Raw genomic sequence first — 17,737 nt, forward strand, 5'->3', positions numbered from 1 at the left:
GCTTCCTCTGTCTTTGCTTCAGTGCTTCATACAGGAAATCTATTGCTGTGTCAAGTTCCAGAGAAGTTTCTTCTGTTCCAAGTTACTAATCTGGCTGAAACACATAGAGGTGAAGGAAGGGGCTAGGAGGAAAGAAGTGCTGAGCTGCTAATGGGCTAAGAAGATCCAGCACGGAAGAGTCAATCAGACAGAGCCTCACCATGTCCACAGCTCCTTTTACACCTGTGTGGACGAACAGTGCTGAGTGAAGGGCAGAAAATAAGGAAACAGAAATGCCCTGCACTTGGATAACTTCTGATCTTCAGCTACGACTAATTTTGACTCTCTTCTTTGTTGCAGGTGAGTTTGAATTTTCTTTGGGAGGGTGACAGGAGAATGACAGGTGAGAAACGTGGTCACAGCTTTTCCTGCGCTCTCTTTGCCTTTCTTATGGGGGCAGAGCACAGCAAATACAATCAGAGTTATGGGGGAGGGGAGAGTTTCCTCCTAGATTAACTTCACTTTATTTTTCTTACTTTCCCCTTTGTCTCGCTTATTTTATTTTTCATCCTACTACACTATACGTATATCTTTACTTTACCCCACTGCCTACTTCCTCATGCCCCCAACACGTTTTTAGGGCGAGGCAGAATAAATTACTTTCTAGTAGCAATCCAAGTCACCTGATGAAAGCGGAATTCTTTTTGTCTCTTCTTAAACCACTTAAATAATAATCCCAATCTATTTATGTCTGTATTGTTAACAGTATAAATTAGGAAAGTTTATTGCTGTCTTGTCACTTTCGATGACCAGGCACTTTTAAAAATATAACACATTCAGAAGTTTGGTGTTGTGTCTGTGATGTAGGTCTGCATTTATTTTAATATGTGTGGGCTGTCAGAAACTCTTTCTGGATTAGAAGACACACTCTTCAACATCTAGGTTCCTGCAAGAGTTGTGGAGAAATTGGGGCTGTTGTGGGGGTGTCCTGGTTTCACTACTGAGGGTTGGTAGGAGTTGATGTAGGAGGGAGTTTTCAGGTTTCACTTTTAGTTGATGGGAGCAGTTGCAAGGAAACATTTGGTTTAAAATTTTATAGTTTAGTAATTCAAAGAGAAAAATTTATTTTTTTCTCATATAAAGGATTTTAAAATACTGCCCGTCTTCCAGGAAAACATCTACTTTTCCTCATGTAGGTGAGCACATGTAAAGTAACTGTGCTGTATCACTGAGCTTTTCTGGGGAGTGCTTTCACATAATTTTTCTCCTTTGATCAGCACAGCAACCCGGCGAAGTAGACATAGAAGACATTTTTCCACCTTACAAAGAAACTGAGGTATAGAGAGTTGAAATTTGTCCCAGTTTATACTACTAGTATATGACAGTCATACCTAGTACTAATATACATTTGTAAGCAACACTAAACATCTGAATAGGCAGTTTTCCTCAATACTTAGTCTTTATGCTTCTCACTAACAAGCACCATTAAGTCAATAGGTAGTTATAAACTGAATGGAGTATTTACTCATTTAAAAAAAATCAAATCAGCTGAATCTTTCAGTAGTTGAGATCTTGTTGTAGAAAGTTTTTATAGAAACCTGTACAATACCCAATTTGGCTGGGAATGTCAGCTAGACAATGAGTTATTTATGTTAAGCTGCAATGTGATTTTGGGGTAAAAGAAAAAAAATCATGATTAAAACATAATCGATAATTTTGAATTTGATAGTTTAAAGGTTTGGATTTTAAAACTATTTCTAACCACAGCTAGGATATACTACCAATGTCAAATCCCTGAGATTTGTGCTTCTATAATTATAGTGTTATCAGAATATTTAAGAGAAAGATATGGAAAAGCAAATTATATTTTGTGCAGTGATTTGACATGATAAATTCACCATGAAATAATTCAGAATAATGATATGCAAAGCCCTTGGGGCATGAGTTTATATCTTTATTACTAATACTGCTTTGTTATTAATACTGCCAAACAGAAATAACTCACTTTATTAGACAAAACAAACTCACAAAGAAGAGAGCTAATGACTTCTCTGAACATGCCATTAAAGAACACATGTATACCTGTGGCGGATTCATTTTGATATTTGGCAAAACTAATACAATTATGTAAAGTTTAAAAATAAAATTAAATTAAAAAATAAATAAATAAATAAATGCCAAAAAAAGAGGAAAGTAAATTTAATATTTTCCTCAATCCAATATGTCTAAAGTACTACCATTTAAACATAAAATCAATATAAATTAAAAAAAAATTATTTACTTTTTTGTTTACTTATTTGTTTTTAAATTCAAGTAATGTGGTAGTTGATGGATAAGATTTATTAAGAAAGTGTCTGAGAGGGAAAAATAAAAACAATGCTAATCATCCATTGCAGAGAAAAGCTCTCTAGCCTTGTATCTAGTATCCTTCCCTCAAACTCCCTTTACCGCACGCCACGTCTTTCTTTTTATTTTATACTATTGTCTTCTAGATTTTTTCTTGTGTTCAGATTATATTTTGATGTCCGCATCAAAATGACTCTTTTCTTTTATAAAAGTCGCTAATATTTAGATTATGAGTTACTGAAAAGAAATCCTCCTTTTTTTTTTTTCTTCTTTGGGCTAATTTTAACCATTTATCATTATCTTCCAGTAGGGGGCAGGCATTCACAAGAGGAGATAAAAATCAAGGGAGGGTTGAGTGGCAGCTTTGGCAGGCTTGCAAAAGATGGAAAAAGAGATTAAAAGCAATGTGGAAAGAAGGTGTTTGTCCTCATTGATTTCAGTCTTCCTTTTCTAATTTGCAATAGCTATGAATGTACACATTTTAGTAATTTTTAGGTGTGGTATCCTTTAAACATCCATGCTTAAGCAATTAATAAATGGTCAATACTGAAATCAGATTGGTTGTATTCTTTGCAGCCAAAGATGGAAAAGCTCTGTACAGTTAGCAAAAACAAGACCTGGAGCTGACTATGGCTCAGAATATCAACTCCTTATTGCAAAATTCAGGCTTAAATTGAAGACAGTAGGGAAAAACACTAGGTCATTCAGGTATGACCTAAATCAAATCCCTTATGATTACACAGTGGAGGTGATGAATAGATTCAATGGATTATGTCTGGTGGACAGTGCCTGAAGAACTATGGACAGAGGTTCATAACATTGTGCAGTAGTTAGTGACTGAAATCATTCTAAAGAAAAAAGAAATGCAAAAAAGGCAAAGTGGTTGTCTGAGGAGGCTTTACAAACAGCTGAAAAAAGAAGAGAAATGAAAAGCAAGGGAGAAAGGAAAGATATACCCAACTGAATGCAGAGTTCCAGAGAATATCAAGGAGAGATAAGAAGACCTTCTTATGTTCACTTCTTATGTGAACAATGCAAAGAAATAGAGGAAAACAATATAATGGGAAAGACTAAAGATCTCTTCAAGAAAATTGGAGACATCAAGGGATCATTTCATACAATGATGGGCACAATGAAGGACAGAAACAGTAAGGACCTAACAGAAGCAGAAGAGATTAAAAAGAGGTGGCAAGAATACACACAAAAAAGAACTGCACAAAAAAGGTCTTAATGACCCAGATAACCATGATGGTGTGGTCACTCACCTAGACCCAGACATCCTGAGTGTGAAGAAGTCAAGTGGCCTTAGGAAGCATTACTATGAACGCAGATAGTGGAGCTGATGGAATTCCAGTTGAGCTATTTCAAATCCTAAAAGATGATGCTGTTTAAGTGCTGCTCTCAATATGTCAGCAAATTTGGAAAACTCAGCAGTGGCCACAGGAAAAGGTCAGTTTTCATTTCAATCCCAAAGAAAGGCAGTGCCAAAGAATGTTCAAACTACCATACAGTTGAGCTCATTTTGCATGTTAATAAGGTTATGCTTAAAATCCTGCAAGCTAGGCTTTGGTAGTACGTGACCTGAGAACTTCCGGATGTACAAGTTGGGTTTAGAAAAGGCGGAGGAAACAAAGATCAAATTGCCAATATTTGTTGGACCATAGAGAAAGCAAGGGAATTCGAGAAAAACATCTGCTTCATTGACTATGCTAAAGCTTTTGGCTGTGTGGATCACAACAAACTGGAAAATTCTTAAAGAGATGGGAATTTCAGACCACCTTACCTGCCTCCTGAGAAACCTGGATACTTTGGCCACCTGATGCAAAGAGCTGACTCATTAGAAAAGACCCTGAGGCTGTGAAAAATTGAAGGCAGAAGGAGAGGCTGATAGAGGGTGAGATGGTTGGCATCATCGATTCAATGGACATGAGTTTGAGCAAACTCCAGGATACAGGGAAGGAGGGGAAGCCTGGCATGCTGCAGTCCACGGGGTTGCTAAGAGTTGGACATGACTGAGCGACTGAACAACATCAACAAATCCTTTTGGCATCTGCAGATTTTGGTGTCTGCAGAATCTCTTATTTTGCCCCTCATACTGATAATTTGTGTCTTCTCTTTGTCAATCTGGTTAGAGGTTATTGATTGCATATATAATGTGTGTGTGTGTGTGTGTGTGTGTGTGTGTGTGTGTGGAGAGAGAGAGAGAAAGAGAGAATAGGGCCTAAAAATTATTTGCCACCTACATTCGAGAGATCAAGCTAAAATGAAACACATGGAGAACATTTTAAATCAGTCAATCTTGAAATGGTGTTGGAGTTATTGAAGGCTTTCTGGAGGAGAAGGGTCTTGAATGATAGGTTTGGATAGATGGGGAAAGAAAGATAGGAATTGGGAGGAGCAGGTGTGCAGCATGATTAAAGGCAGATGATTCAGGGAGAGAAAGCACTGTAGCTTGATGTAACAGAGATTGTTATATGATCTCAGGAAATAAGGCTGCATTTCAGGCATCCTTAATCAGTAAACAAAGGAACTTGGAAACTGTAACTTTTGGGGGAAATAATAAAATAAAATTTTGGAAAAAAAATGTGGCAGCAGTATCTCATTGAGTGGGAGTGGTACTTGGTAAAGCTTTATTTTGAAGCAGGGGCAAGGGTTCTTACCCTTGAGTTTCCATTTTAGGAAGGTCCATGGTATCACTGAGAGTCATTGGTGGCTAAGAAGGGAAGTTTCTTTGCAGAGGAAGATGTTAAATTCAATCTAGAGATGGCAAACACACAGGATGAAAATCTCTATTGGTACTTGGAAGTATAGCACAATCCAGGCTTCGTGAATTATTCATGGTGGAGGATCCCACAAAAAGAGTACACATTGAGATAAAAATGGCAGAATAAGCTCTAGAGATTTTTGGATTTGGGTCCTAGGAATGATAATTATTTCTTCTTCTTTATAACAGAAAATAAGATCTGAGAAGATGTGGGAAAAGAGACACTGTAGTATAGATGGAATGCTTCACTTTAAAAAAGAGGACAGAAGCTCTTCTGAAATTGCAGACTAAGATGAGAAGTTGTATGTAGAGATGCTAATAGGTTGAGGATAGAAATAAGGAAATGGGAACAAATCAGAGAATTCCACAGTAGGTAAATTCCTTTCCAACAAAGTCATGAGTATTTCAGTTAATGGTGCTAGTTAATAAAATAACTCGGTTGTCATTTGGCTTTCTGCTGTATCTGAAAAATCAATCTGTACAGTGATTAAGAATGTAGTAACCATGGATATACTTTTGCTTCTTCCCCTTGTTGTCATCAATACAGATTTGAAAATTCCTAAATAGGATTAGGGAGCAGATCTGTGGCTACAAAATGACTTGGGACTGTGTGATGCTAATTGCTCCTAAGAATCAAACCATTACTTTTTTAAATAGTTATAAACTTTAAAAGTTGAGTTTTGAGCAGAGAAAGTTTATTAGTGAGGACTCTTGGAAGCAGCAGCTGGAAAATAGGGCAACGCAGCAGAGGGGAAAAGGCCAGCAATCCCAATCATGACACCCTCATCTGACTGCATGTGAATTTCTGGAGTTAGAGTGGCTCCAGAGAGGCTCTGCATTGAATCAGAATGTCTTATGGGCCTCATTCTCCAAATCAGTCAACAGATATGGACTGCTCTGGGTAAAGTCTGACTTTGCTTGGGATAACTGAGATGATTTCTGAAGGTGTGAGAACTGAAGGCCGTCTGCTGACAGTGCTCCTAACAGCAGGAGCAAAAAGTCATTCCTAAAATAGGATTCTGGGTACACGTACTATCTCCACCATAGCTGCTGTTTCAAATATTCTTCATCCCTTCCTGAATTTCTGAGTTTCTGTGTGATGCTATTTCCCTTCAACCTAAGTAACTTCTATTATCCTCACTAATAGTGTAGTCCTGCTGGCGAGGAGTTCTCTTGGTTTCCTTTTATCTGAATATGCTTCATTCTTGCATATTTATTCTTGCATATTTTTGCTGGATACAGAATTCTGGTTGACTTTTTTTTCTTTCATCACTTTAAAAATGTTGCTTTACCATTTCTGATGAAAAGTTGGCAGACACTCAAAACACTGTTCCTCTTACTCTAATGTGTCATGTTTTTTCCTGGCCACTTTCAAGATTTTTTCTGTTAGTTCTCACCACTTATAATGTGTCTACGTATGGTTACTTTTATATTTATCCTGCTTGAGGATTACTGAAATTGTTGAATCTGTAAATTTATGCTTCTTGGTAAATTTAGGGAAATTTTTAATCACTATTTTCTCCAAATATTTATCTACCAGCTTTCTAAGTTAGACGTTCTGCTACTTCATTGAAGGCCTTTGTGGCTAACATAGGTTTGTTGTTTTTTTTTTTTCTTCCAGTTATTTTTTTTTTCTCTCTGCTCTTCAGATTGGATAACTTCTATTGATATATTTTTAAGTTTGCTAACACTTTCTTCTCTCATTTCTATTCTTCTGTTAAGGTCATCTTATATTTTTCTATTTTATAGTTTCCATTTATTTTGTAACTTGTTTCTTTCCTTTCTGTTGAGGTTTTTCTGTTTCTTCATTCATTGTGAGCCTATTTTCTTTCATATCACTGAGAATAGTTTAATCTCTACTTTATGGTACTTGTCTGATAATTGCAATATGTGGGTCAATTTGAGGTTGATCTCCCTTTAATGTTTTTTTTTTTTTTTCCCCTCCTAAAAATGGGTCACAATTTCCTGGTTCTCTGTACAGTGAGTAAATTTATTTATATTGTGACTATTACATCTTAGAGGACTATATTCTATTACTTTGTTGATTTTTTTTTTTTTTTCAGAAAACATTGAACTTGGTGGAACTCAAACTAAAAACTCTCTTTTGGACAATATTTTAAATCACAGTGCTTTTACCTTTAGTTGGTTGGCGTAAGTGTGCCCTGCCATGTGGGACTTGGGATTAGCCAGAGATGTGCATACAGTTTATATAAGGAATTTGAACTCTCTCTTTCTGCCTCTCTCAATTTCAAGAGCCCAAGGTTGCCCCGAAATCTATCTTTTTGTTCTTCAGAAAAACTGTGGATTTTTTTTCCTCTTAGAGTTTTAGCTGTCCAGTGTCCTGCCAACTGCAGTATTTCCTGGGACTAGAAGTGATAAATATGGGAACCTTTCCTTCTTTCAAGATTGATACCCCTCAAGAATCTCACTTTTTCTACTTTCCCGTGGCTTCAGATAGCTTTTATACTTTGTCAGAATTTGCGGTTGTTATTGTGTTGAAGCTTATAGGGCCATAAGCCAACTGGAACTTTCTTCGTCTGTCTTTTTAATATCATTGTGATTTTTTAAATATCATTGTGTTTTTATGAACTGATATTGATTTGGTTGGCTGTATTGTCTTAGATGTTGAAATTGAATGTTCAGTTCAGTTCAGTTCAGTCTCTCAGTTGCGTCTGGCTCTTTGTGACCCCATGGACTGCAGCACGCCAGGCTTCCCTGTCTATCACCAGCTCTCAGAATTTAATCAGACCCATGTCCATCAAGTCGGTGATGCCGTCCAACCATCTCATCCTCTGTCGTCCCCTTCTTCTCCTGCCGTCAATCCCTCCCAGCATCAGGGCCTTTTCCAGTGAGGCAGCTCTTCGCATCAGGTGGCCTTTTTGCTTTCTAAATTTCCTCCATGCATTGACTATTTTGTTACCTTTCATTTTTCTAAAAAAAATCTCACTCCCCTTCCCCCCATTTTCTAGATTCTTATGAATCTCTGTATTCAATTTAAAGATCTATAATGAGATATAATTTAAATCACTAGCTATGTCATCTTTAAGAACTTACTTGCCCTCCCGACCTTAAACCGTAATTTCCTTATTTGTGGAATAAAAGAAATGCCTGACAATATTAAGAAGTATTGAACTTTCAAACAGGAAGGATTTTAGAAACCTTCAAATTAAATTCTTTCATTTTATACATGAGCAAATAAAGCCCAGAAATGTTTAAGGAATTACTAAAGACATTACTCAGCTTTTTAGTGCATGAGCTGAGCTTGGAACTCCTCCATAGCAACAAAAAATAGAGGGGAAAACAGATGTGGCAAGTATATGTGGGAAAATCCATGATTTTTTGGTGTGATATACTTGAAATAACAGCAAGCATTTGAGTGGTGAGAAACAGTGGCATAAGGACTGAGATTCTTGTTTAGGAAAAATAAGTCAAGGCTCACAACACGGACTAGCTTTTTCTGTCAATCAGTAGGTAAGGAGGTGTCTGCCGTGTGTCAGACACAATGTTCTGTTGCAGAAACATAGATCTTGCTCTCACAGAGCTTAGAATCTGTTAGGAAAGGTAGACATTAAATTAATCATCACAAATAATTTCATAAAATAAAATGAGTAAAGAGAAATATAGGGTGACATGGCAATGTGTAATTGGTAAGCCTGATCTGTTCTGAAGATCAGGGAAAACTGCTCTTTGGAAGCGAGGTTTAAAATAAAGAAGAGCATAAAACAGCCAGGCAAGGAAAGTTGAGGGGATGAATATTCCAGAAAGTCAAACAGCCTATATGAAGGCCGAGGGAGCTAAACTGTGACTGAAGTGATAAAACAAGGAGAAATCAACTGTGCTGAGGCCCAATTCAAGTTCTGGAGGTGGGGAATGATGGTGAAAGAGGAGCAGGTGAGACCTGGGGAAATACCTTTACAAAAGTGCCTGAGGATACAGGTAGGCTTGTGGAGAAGGAGACAGATAGGGAGAAGCATACGGTGGTGATAGAGGTGCAGGAAGGAAGGGGTTTTAGTTGTTCCCTTGCTCAGTTGTGTCTGACTCTTCGTGGCCCCACCCCATGGACTGCAGCACACCAGACTTCCGTGTCCTCCACCATCTCCCAGAGTTTGCTCAAACTCATGTACATTGAGTTGGTGATGCCATCCAACCATCTCGTCTTCTGTCGTCCCCCCTTCTCCTCCTGCCTTCAATCTTTTCCAGCATCAGGGTCTTTTCTAATGAGTTAGCTCTTCATATCAGGTGGCCAAAGTATTGGAGCTTCAGCATTAGTCCTTCCAATGAATATTCAGGACTGATTTCCTTTATGACTGACTGGTTTGATCTCTTTGCTATCCAAGGGAGTCTCAAAAGTCTTCTCCAACACCACAGTTCAAAAGCATCAATTCTTTGGTGCTAAGTCTTCTTTATGGTCCAACTCTCACATCCATACATGACTACGGGAGAAACCATAGCTTTGACTATACAGACCTTTGTTGGCAAAGTAATGTCTCTGCTTTTTAATATGCTGTCTAGATTTGTCATAGCTTTTTTCCCAAAGAGCAAACAGCTTTTAATTTCATGGCTGCAGAAGAGGAAAGTGGTTAATACTGCTACTGCTGCTAAGTCACTTCAGTCACGCCTGACTCTGTGTGACCCCATAGATGGCAGCCCACCAGGCTCCCCCGTCCCTGGGATTCTCCAGGCAAGAACACTGGAGTGGGTTGCCATTTCCTTCTCCAATGCATGAAAGTGAAAAGTGAAAGTGAAGTCACTCAGTCGTGCCCGACTCTTAGCGACCCCATGGACCGCAGCCTACCAGACTCCTCCATCCATGGGATTTTCCAGGCAAGAGTACTGGAGTGGGGTGCCATTGCCTTCTCTGAAAATGGTTAATAGCATCAAAATATGCCAAGCAGTCCAGGAGCATAAGCACTGAAGAAAGGCCTAAAGGTTGACTGTAAAGGGCCTGATGACGTTCAAAATTGTGGCCTGAATGGAAGGACGTAGGAGCCACAAGATTGCTAACCTTGAGAAGGGCATGGGTGGATAGGAAATGGAGGCTGTGGGCTCACACCACTAATTCTAGAAGTTTGGTAGCAAAGAAAAGAGACAGGATCACAGCTAAAAGGAGAAAGCAGAATCTGATTTTTTTTTTTTTCCTGTCAACAGAGGGGAGCCTAAGTGTGTTCAAAGGGTGTTCTCACATAAAGTTTTAAGTTGCTTAGTGATTTTTCTTTGTCCTTGCCATTTTGTTAATTTACCATGGAATACTATGCCATCTTTCCCTATGGTTTATGAATCTGCCTGCAATGCAGGGAATGCAATTTCAATCCCTGGGTTGGGAAGATCTCCTGCAGGAGGAAATGGCAACCCACTCCAGTATTCTTGTCTGGAAAATCCCATGGACAGAGGAGCTTGGTAGGCTATAGTCCATGGGGTCGAAAAGAGTGGAACACGACTGAGCACACATGAGCTATCTATTACATAATTTGAGAATGTCTGGTCTTATGATTTATTTTTGTGATATTGACACTTTTGGAAAAAAAAATGTTCATGTAGTAAGTAGTGAGTGGTAGGTTCAAAATAATTAAGTCTAGTTGTTTTCATTCTCCAAAAAAAAAAAAAATCATTGTATCTGCCCTTTACTGACTCTCTCTTAGACGTTACTCAGAGGTTGTTCTGAGCCAATAATTTGAAGTTAGTTTCCAGACAGAGTCACCCACAGGGCCTAAAATATTAAAGATGCAGTGATGCTATCTGAAGCCTAAATGCAAATTTCAGGGCATCTGGACTTTCACAAATTTTTGTAGGTGATTCTGATGGGAGCCAAGATTAAGAACACCATTTCAGGTCTTTCTTCATCACCTAAACTATCCCCATTGTCCCAGCTCTACAGGCTGCTCACCTTCAGATTTACCCTTCGTCCAATGTGGAATTTAACTTCCGCAAATGTTAAGGTTTCTGAGAGCCAGCACCTTGCCTTATTCATTCTACTATTCCTAAAGCTCTGCACAGCTACCTGACACTGAGTAGGTATACTCAGAAAGTGTTTGTCCACCTGCGTGTTTGTGTCTGCTCAGTTTCTCAGTCGGGTCCAACTCTGTTATGCCATGGACTGTAGCCCACCAGGCTCCTCTGTCCATGGGATTTCCCAGGCAAGAATACTGGAGTGGGTTACCATTCCCTCCACCAGGGGATCTTCCTGACCCAGGGATCAAACCTGTGTCTCTTGGGTCTCCTGCATTGGCAGGTGGAGTCTTTACCACTGCACCACTCAGGAGGCCCAGGTATACTCAGAAAATGTTTGTCAGCCTAAACTTCCTCAAAATGTCTCTGGTATCTGTAACCACTCTTGCCCTTTATGCTTCGCTCTGAAGAACCAAGTGTCAGCCTCTTCAAAAGCAAACCTTCATTTTGCATTTGTCTCATCCCCTCCCACAGCCTCTAGGATCCTGCCTGCCAGTTAGCCTCCTCCACTCTTGTAACTGCTAGCGCTGCCTCTGTCTACAAATACGCTGTACAACTCAAATACCCACTAGAAAAGTCCTTCTAGTTTCAGACATTGCCCCATCTCTCTCTTTCAGATTTGACATGAAAGGATAAAGTTACTGTCTCATTCTCTGATACTTTCAGGGTAAAAATTCTTGAAAGAGCAAGTCTACAGTTGTTGACAGTTGCTTCTGCTTGGGCCCTTGCCATTGTTCTCTATTGCCTCTGTACTGACACTACTACTCTCTTACAGCTCTTAATGGTCTCTGAATTTTGTTAGCAAATCATAATGTCTCTTACTCCTTACTTTAAAATTTTTCATATATGACTTGGCCTTGATTACTTGTGTCTTGAAAACTTCTCTTTCCCTGGTTTCAAGACCCCACATTTACCTTCTACTTTTCTTCATTGTTTCTGCTAACTTTACTTCCTTCATTAGATCCCTAATTTTAAATGTTTCAAGACTCTCAATTTGGCCTTGTCTTTAATTTCCACATCAAAGACAGTGATGTGGCAGTCCATGGGCTGGATCTGGCTTAGAGACACTTTTGACTGGCTCATGTAATATTTTTGAAATTTTGAATTAGCTGCCAATATTTTTAAATTGGGAGAATTTACCCAAACTCCCTGAGATGGTATCTAGGATTGCTGTGAGGATTGAGTTAAACTATATATATAAAGCACTTAATACTATGTCTGAATTTGACAAACATTCAAAAAATTATATCATAATTATCATTTTACAGTTTCCAAAGCTCTTTTATAGATATTACTTCATAACTTATTTAATTGGCCCCTACAGACCAACTTTTTGTTTTTTTCTAAGAATTATAAACTATATAAGCATTAATATCCTAGAATATAAGGTGTTTTTTGGAGATATTGTGGGTTTGGTTCCAGACCACCACAATAAAGTAGATATCACAATAAACTGGGACACACAAATTTTTGGTTTCCCAGTGCATGTAAAAGTTTTGTCTAAAGAAAAAAATTATGTCTACGCTATACTGTGACTTCCCTGCTGGCTTATCAGTAAAGAATCTACTGGTAATGCAGGAGACATAAGCATTGTGGGTTTGATCCCTGGGTCAGAAAGATCTCCTGAAGAAGGGAATGGCACCCTACTCCAACATTCTTGCCTGGGAAATCCCATGGACAGAGGAGCCTGGCAGGCTACAGTCCATAGAGGTCACAGAAGAGTTGGACACAGCCGAGAGGCTAAATAACAACACTACACTGTAGTGTATAAGTGTGCAATAGCATTATGTATAAATAACAATGTATACACCTTAATTAAAAAATACTTTACTACTAAAAATTGTTAACCATCATCTCACAACACAGGGTTTCCATAAACCTGCAATTTGTAAAAAACATAGTAAAGTGAAGCGCAGTAAAATATGGTATGCCCATATCTTTGTATATCTGATATGTGTATATATTCACTATCTATTCACCAAAAACACTGACCCTTGTGATCACTGATACACATTTGTACAACATCTACCTTGAGTAGGGAACAAATTTGTTTTCATTACCTAGTTTTGGACTGTGTGATGGTAATTGCCTGAAAAAAAGTTAGCCCAACAATATGACTTTTATTAATACTGTGTCCTACTAAAATGATGCAGACTTTGTGACTATTGTCACATACACAAAAATTAGTCCCAGCAATATGGTTTTTATTAGCACTGTTTCCTATCCATATTTTTTCCCAAGTGGCTAGTTAGTTCCCTCAGTATCATTTACCAATGATATAATCATTCTTCCCCTTAGGAATTTGAATGCCTATTCCTATCAGATATTAAATTCCCATAAATGTAGATAGAGCAACTGTTTCAGAGAGTAATCTGTGCAATATTACAGAGGTAATAAATGGAAATTTATTTAACATTAGCCAAAAGGCTAGTTGATTTTGTTACTCTAATTGTGGTGTTTTTTTCTAGTTTTGTCTCTGCTAAAACTTTGGGTTTCTACTCAATGTTTTGTTTACCGAACAGTTAATTAGGTGTTGTGTGCTACTAAGTTAATGTATTTTAAAATGTAAATAACGTTCATAAATTAAAGTATAAGAACACAAATTAGATGTATTGTGTTACCAGGATCAGCTTTTGACATTGTTATTCCATCTTCCCAATTGTTATTCGATCTTCCCAAGCCAGAGATGGAACCCAGGTCTCCCATGTTGCAGGCAGATTCTTTACCAGCTGAGCCACAAAAGAAGCCCAAATCTCTTATTTTACATTTCAGTTTCTTTCCTTTTTGGAAGCAAGGATCATGATAATTGAAATATTAAGCCATGAGACACATAAAGGAGATAGTTTTCATTTTAAAAGACATTTCATTTTTTTTTTAATTTTAAATTTTATTTTATTTTTAAACTTTACAAAATTGTATTTGTTTTGCCGAATATCAAAATGAATCCGCCACAGGTATACATGTGTTCCTGGCAAGCATTTGTTTTTCTTTTCTGTTCTCCTTCCATAGGAAAATACACTTGTCTCAGGAAAAAGATCTGAAATCATTATGGAAGATTAGATTAATAGCAAAAGCTGAAACATTTTTTTTTTTTAGCTCCAGTCTTTCTTCAGATCTTATTCCCTCCAGATACACATTCTCTGCATATAAAAGTACTTCTATTTGGACTGCTCTGTTTCTCATTCTCTTTCTTATTATCAGTATCTTGTTCATTGGGTCTTGTATCAATTACCTCTTGCTGCATAATAAACTACCCGCAGACAAATATTTATTCTCTCACAGTGACCCAAGAGTGAGTGAGAGAGAAACCATGAGGGTAGAAGCCGTAGTCTTTTTCTAACTTAATCTTGGCACTGACATTCTATCATTTCTGCTGCATCGCATTTGTTAGAAGTGAGTGAAGTCTCTCAGTCGTGTCTGACTCTTTGCGACCCAGTGGACTGTAGCCCACCAGGCTCCTCTGTCCATGGGATTTTCCAGGCAAGCGTATTGGAGTGGGTTGCCATTTCCTTCTCCAGAGGATCTTCCTAACCCAGGGATCGAACCCAGGTCTCCTGCATTGTAAGCAAGACGCTTTACCGTCTGAGCCACCAGGGAAGTCCTATCCAGCCCACGTGCAAGAGGAGAGGATTTATAAAGACACAATTACCAAGAAAGTAGGGACCATCTTAGAGGCTGCCTATCACCTCAGTACTACTATAAGTTACTCAAAGTACATTTTATATACTTTTCACTTATTGCTATTACAGTTTCATATACTTGTGTGATTATTTGGTTACTGTGTATTATTCCTATTGGATTGAAAGCTCCATGATACAGGCATTTATTAAGGCTTAGCTATTGTAACTGAATAAATAAGTATTATTAATGCAGCTTCCAGCTTCCCTCCACCAGTCCAAAAGCTCTAATACATGTGATAGGTGGTCACTCAGACACCATCTCAGTGAAAACTAGTAGTGAAAGACTGATCATCATCTTAGGAGGCAGAAAAAAAGAGCTCATTTCCTTTACGTGCAATATTTCTCATAAAATTACTGCATTACTTTTCAGGTAGCTTTAGTAGAGAAAAAAATAACATGAGTCTGTTATTCCAACTGTTGTTTTGTTTTGTCTCTCCATTACTGTTTGCTATTTAGAAAATAACAAAATGTGGGGGGAAATTGGCTATGCTTTCAATTATTCCTACAGGGTGGTAGTACTTTTAAATTATATATCAGAAATAAAATGGTACATTATTGTAAAACTTCTCCCAAAGTTACAAAGTTTATGGATTTTCTGGCTGACTATCATGGATTTCCACTAGTTCCCAATGTGAAAATTATTGCATTAGAGAAAGAAATACAATTAGACTATTTGGCTAACAATTCATCTTATTTTCAGAACTTCTAAAAAAAAGGAGACAATTCAAGGTCTCTTCTTGTTTGAATCCATTCATAACTCTAAAAACTGTTGGGAAATAATACTTGTATGTCTAACCTTTATCCACAACATGCAGTTTTATAAAACACAGTACAAACATACTAACTAAAATGTTAAGGTTGATATTTTAAGTTTTCTGAAGCCAGAGAGTTATGATAAAGCTTTCTGTACTGTATTGACTTTACCATACTGGTGATTAGAAAAAGTTACGTGCTCAGTATAGCTAAATAAGGTTGTTCTAGCAGTGTGATTTTGATTTCCGGGTCTTTGTGTGATTAAGATCTCAGTCTCAGAGTTGCATTTATTTAAAATGAAGCTTGAATCTTTAGGAGAAATGTAGTTTCCTTTTTACTGGCTTTTAAACCTCAGTTTGTAGTGCTCTTCAGATGCCTTTCACTAGTTATTCCTTACTTATTAAGAATGACAGTCTGCATTTTGCAGAGGGGAGAACTAGAGTATATAAATTTAATTATTTTAAGTAATTTGGGAAAGAAGCAGAGTGAAGTAAAACTCAAATCTCTCATATTTTCCCACCATTGCTTTATTCAAAATGATCCAGTTCTGTATTTGTTATGATAATTTGCAGTTTTGAAGTCAGAAGCTTGAAACACCAAATGAAAAATGCAATAATTCTATAATTTGGTCCTCCTTGTGTAAAATATCAGAATATTAGCACAGATTTAAGTGTATTGAAATATATTGAATATATTTTAATGTATTCTATGTTCCTCTTTTTAAAAAGTATTTCGATAGTAAGTTCATTAAATGTTAAATAACGAAAAGATGACAAATAAAGATGTAAATACCACAAAAAACCATAAAAATGACTTTTAATTAGGTCAATACTAGCATAGAAGTTTCAAGTTCTGGAGAGAAATATTAAAAGAAATGTAAAAATAAAGTTCTACATTATTCTCTTTTATAGCTATATGGTCATTTTATTAGAGCATAGCCAAATATTTTAGGCTATAGTTTTGCTTCAATTTTAGGATTCTTTCAGCTTAAATTCATTTGTTCGGGCTCCTTACTGCTTGTTTGTATTCTCCCCAAACCTTGCAAATGAATGAAACAGCAGAAAATCTTTACTTTTTGTTTACCACCTGCATATATTAGAAATAATAATTTAAGCCACTATATTGATTAATTATGGCATAATATATGTTCTACTTTGGTTAATAAACAGTTACTAAATCAGGGATTTTACTAGGAATTGTGAAATATTAGAAATGCCTATTTCTAACTTTTTTAGTCAGTACAGCCCAGCAAAGCACAGGATTTTGTATAGATAAAATCTGTTAAATCACACAAGAAAACCATGTGCTGTTTCTGAGAGCCTTTTTCACTCACTGGAGGAAGGCTTTGGAGTATGTGTTTGCATAGTCATGCCTATACAATGTCTCCTGTGTGGGCGGTGTATAGTTGCTCAGGCATATGACAATGATGATTTGGGAAAGGAAACTCAAAGCGAGTGCTCAAAGTGACTAAGAGGTTTCACTAGTAGTCAAATCACAAAACAATCTTACTTCTACTGATGATTTTGACTTAGATGGAAAAGGTTTTTTTAAACATTATTTCCAGTGCCAAGTGGTTTTCATTTGTATTTTCTTTCATGTTTATTTGTGTAGATGCATGTTCTAATATTATGTGTGTTAAAACCTGATGTTTCTGACATTGTTTTTAATTAAACTGAGGGATAATTTATATGTAATTAACTGGGTACATTTAAAAGTTACAATTTGATGAGGTTTGACAGTCGTATAGTTCTGTAATTACTATCACAAACAAGATAAAAAACATATCCATCGTTCCCCAAATATTCCTTCATGTATGCTAGTAGTCCTTCCTTGTTTTTACACCCATCATCTGTGGGCAACCAATGATCTGCCATTTGTCAGCATAGATTAGTTAGCATTTTATATTAGTTTACTCTTTTTGTGGTGTCTGATATGTGCTCTTTTGTGTCTACTTTATTTCACTCAAAGGAATGATTTTTGAGATTCATCAATTCGTGTGTGTTCCTTTTTACTGCTGAACAGTATTCCATTATACAGATAACTTAGCTATCTGCCGATTGGCATTTGGGTTGTTTCTAGCTTTTGGTTATTGTGAATAAAACTTCTGTGAACATTCATGCACAAGTCTTTGTGTGGACATATAGTTTTATTTCTCTTGGGTAAATACTTAGGATTGAAATGGTAAGGTTTTATGTGGGCATGTGTTTGACTTTTGGAAAAAACTACTATAAATTTTCTAGTGCAGTTATACTTTTTTATATTCCCACTA

At 37.1% G+C, this 17,737-nt stretch overlaps 1 protein-coding gene across 9 annotated transcripts in view; it reads left to right on the plus strand.

The window, feature by feature from the left end:
* CD200R1 (CD200 receptor 1) overlaps nt 1-17,737 on the plus strand; it is a 64,137-nt gene continuing 46,400 nt past the window's right edge. For 6 of the 9 annotated variants that reach the window (XR_015165643.1, XR_015165644.1, XR_015165645.1 and 3 more), the window contains exon 1: nt 7-339. Coding sequence is in view for 4 of the 9 variants with exons in the window: in XM_086406396.1 (XP_086262522.1) it covers nt 273-339 (67 nt within the window). In the remaining 5 variants the exon portion in view is untranslated. Of the gene's footprint in view, nt 340-17,737 lie in introns of all 9 variants that reach the window. The other 3 variants (XM_086406403.1, XM_086406436.1, XM_086406425.1) reach the window with 3 other exon arrangements.

Source organism: Bos grunniens, chromosome 1 (genome assembly GCF_055505025.1).
Source record: "Bos grunniens cultivar Pamir isolate PY7600 chromosome 1, Bosgru_T2T1.0, whole genome shotgun sequence".
Taxonomy (NCBI): domain Eukaryota; kingdom Metazoa; phylum Chordata; class Mammalia; order Artiodactyla; family Bovidae; genus Bos; species Bos grunniens.